At 64.5% G+C, this 733-nt stretch overlaps 1 protein-coding gene across 6 annotated transcripts in view; it reads right to left on the reverse strand.

Moving 5' to 3' along the window:
• IQSEC1 (IQ motif and Sec7 domain ArfGEF 1) overlaps window positions 1-727 on the reverse strand; it is a 314,042-nt gene extending 313,315 nt beyond the window's left edge. For 5 of the 6 annotated variants that reach the window (XM_031555538.1, XM_031555537.1, XM_031555536.1 and 2 more), the window contains exon 1: window positions 401-727. In XM_031555538.1, coding sequence (XP_031411398.1) covers window positions 401-666 — 266 coding nt within the window. In that variant the 5' untranslated portion in view covers window positions 667-727. The remainder of the gene's footprint in view (window positions 1-400) is intronic. The other variant, XM_031555535.1, reaches the window with a different exon arrangement.
• Window positions 728-733: the final 6 nt, after the last annotated feature.

Below are 733 nucleotides of genomic sequence, written 5' to 3' on the forward strand. Positions count from 1 at the left end.
GGAGATAGCCGTAGAGAAAGCTACAGGCGCAGCAGGCAGAGAAACCTGCTTGGGGGAGCCCCGGGCGTGCTGCCGCAGCTCAGACCCTGGGGAGAAGCTCTCCTCGGAATCCTGACCGGAGCGCCGGTGAAGCGCTGGCATCCAGATGGGAGAGGAGCCGGGGGACCGGGCTGAGGCCGCCCCTGCCTGGCGAGGACCCCCTCCTTCGCGGCGAGCTGCCCGCTGAGCCGAGCCGCCCAGGGCTCCCTCCTAGGCGCACGCTGGAGGGGAGTTGCGCTCTTCTCAGAGCTTGTACGCGGGATGGCCTTAAGAAACCGAAGGCAGGAGACGAACGAGAAGGAAAGCCCCACCAGAGAAACACCCTCCTCGAAAAGGGCACGCAAACCCGGGAGCCGCTTACTTTTCGTGCTTTGCGTTTTCCTGGATGGCGCTCAGCACCCCCGGGTACGTGGGGGGGACGCCCTGCTGGAGCCTGCATGTGGCCAGGTGCCGGTGATGCTCATCCTGGAGACAGGCATTTTCATGGTACAACTTGGCCACTTGCTGCTCTAGCTCGTCTATCCTCCGCTTCTGCTTCTCCAGCAGCTCCTGCTGCGTCTCAATAATCTTGTTCAGCTCCTTCAGGTACTCCGCCGCCTTGCTAGGGTTCTCCGCCGGGCTCTCCATGGCCTCCCCACACCTCTCACCCTCGGAGAAGCAGGTGGGGGGCGCAGGTGCCGACCAGCCCGCTCCG

Source organism: Meleagris gallopavo, chromosome 14 (assembly GCF_000146605.3).
Source record: "Meleagris gallopavo isolate NT-WF06-2002-E0010 breed Aviagen turkey brand Nicholas breeding stock chromosome 14, Turkey_5.1, whole genome shotgun sequence".
Lineage (NCBI taxonomy): Eukaryota > Metazoa > Chordata > Aves > Galliformes > Phasianidae > Meleagris > Meleagris gallopavo.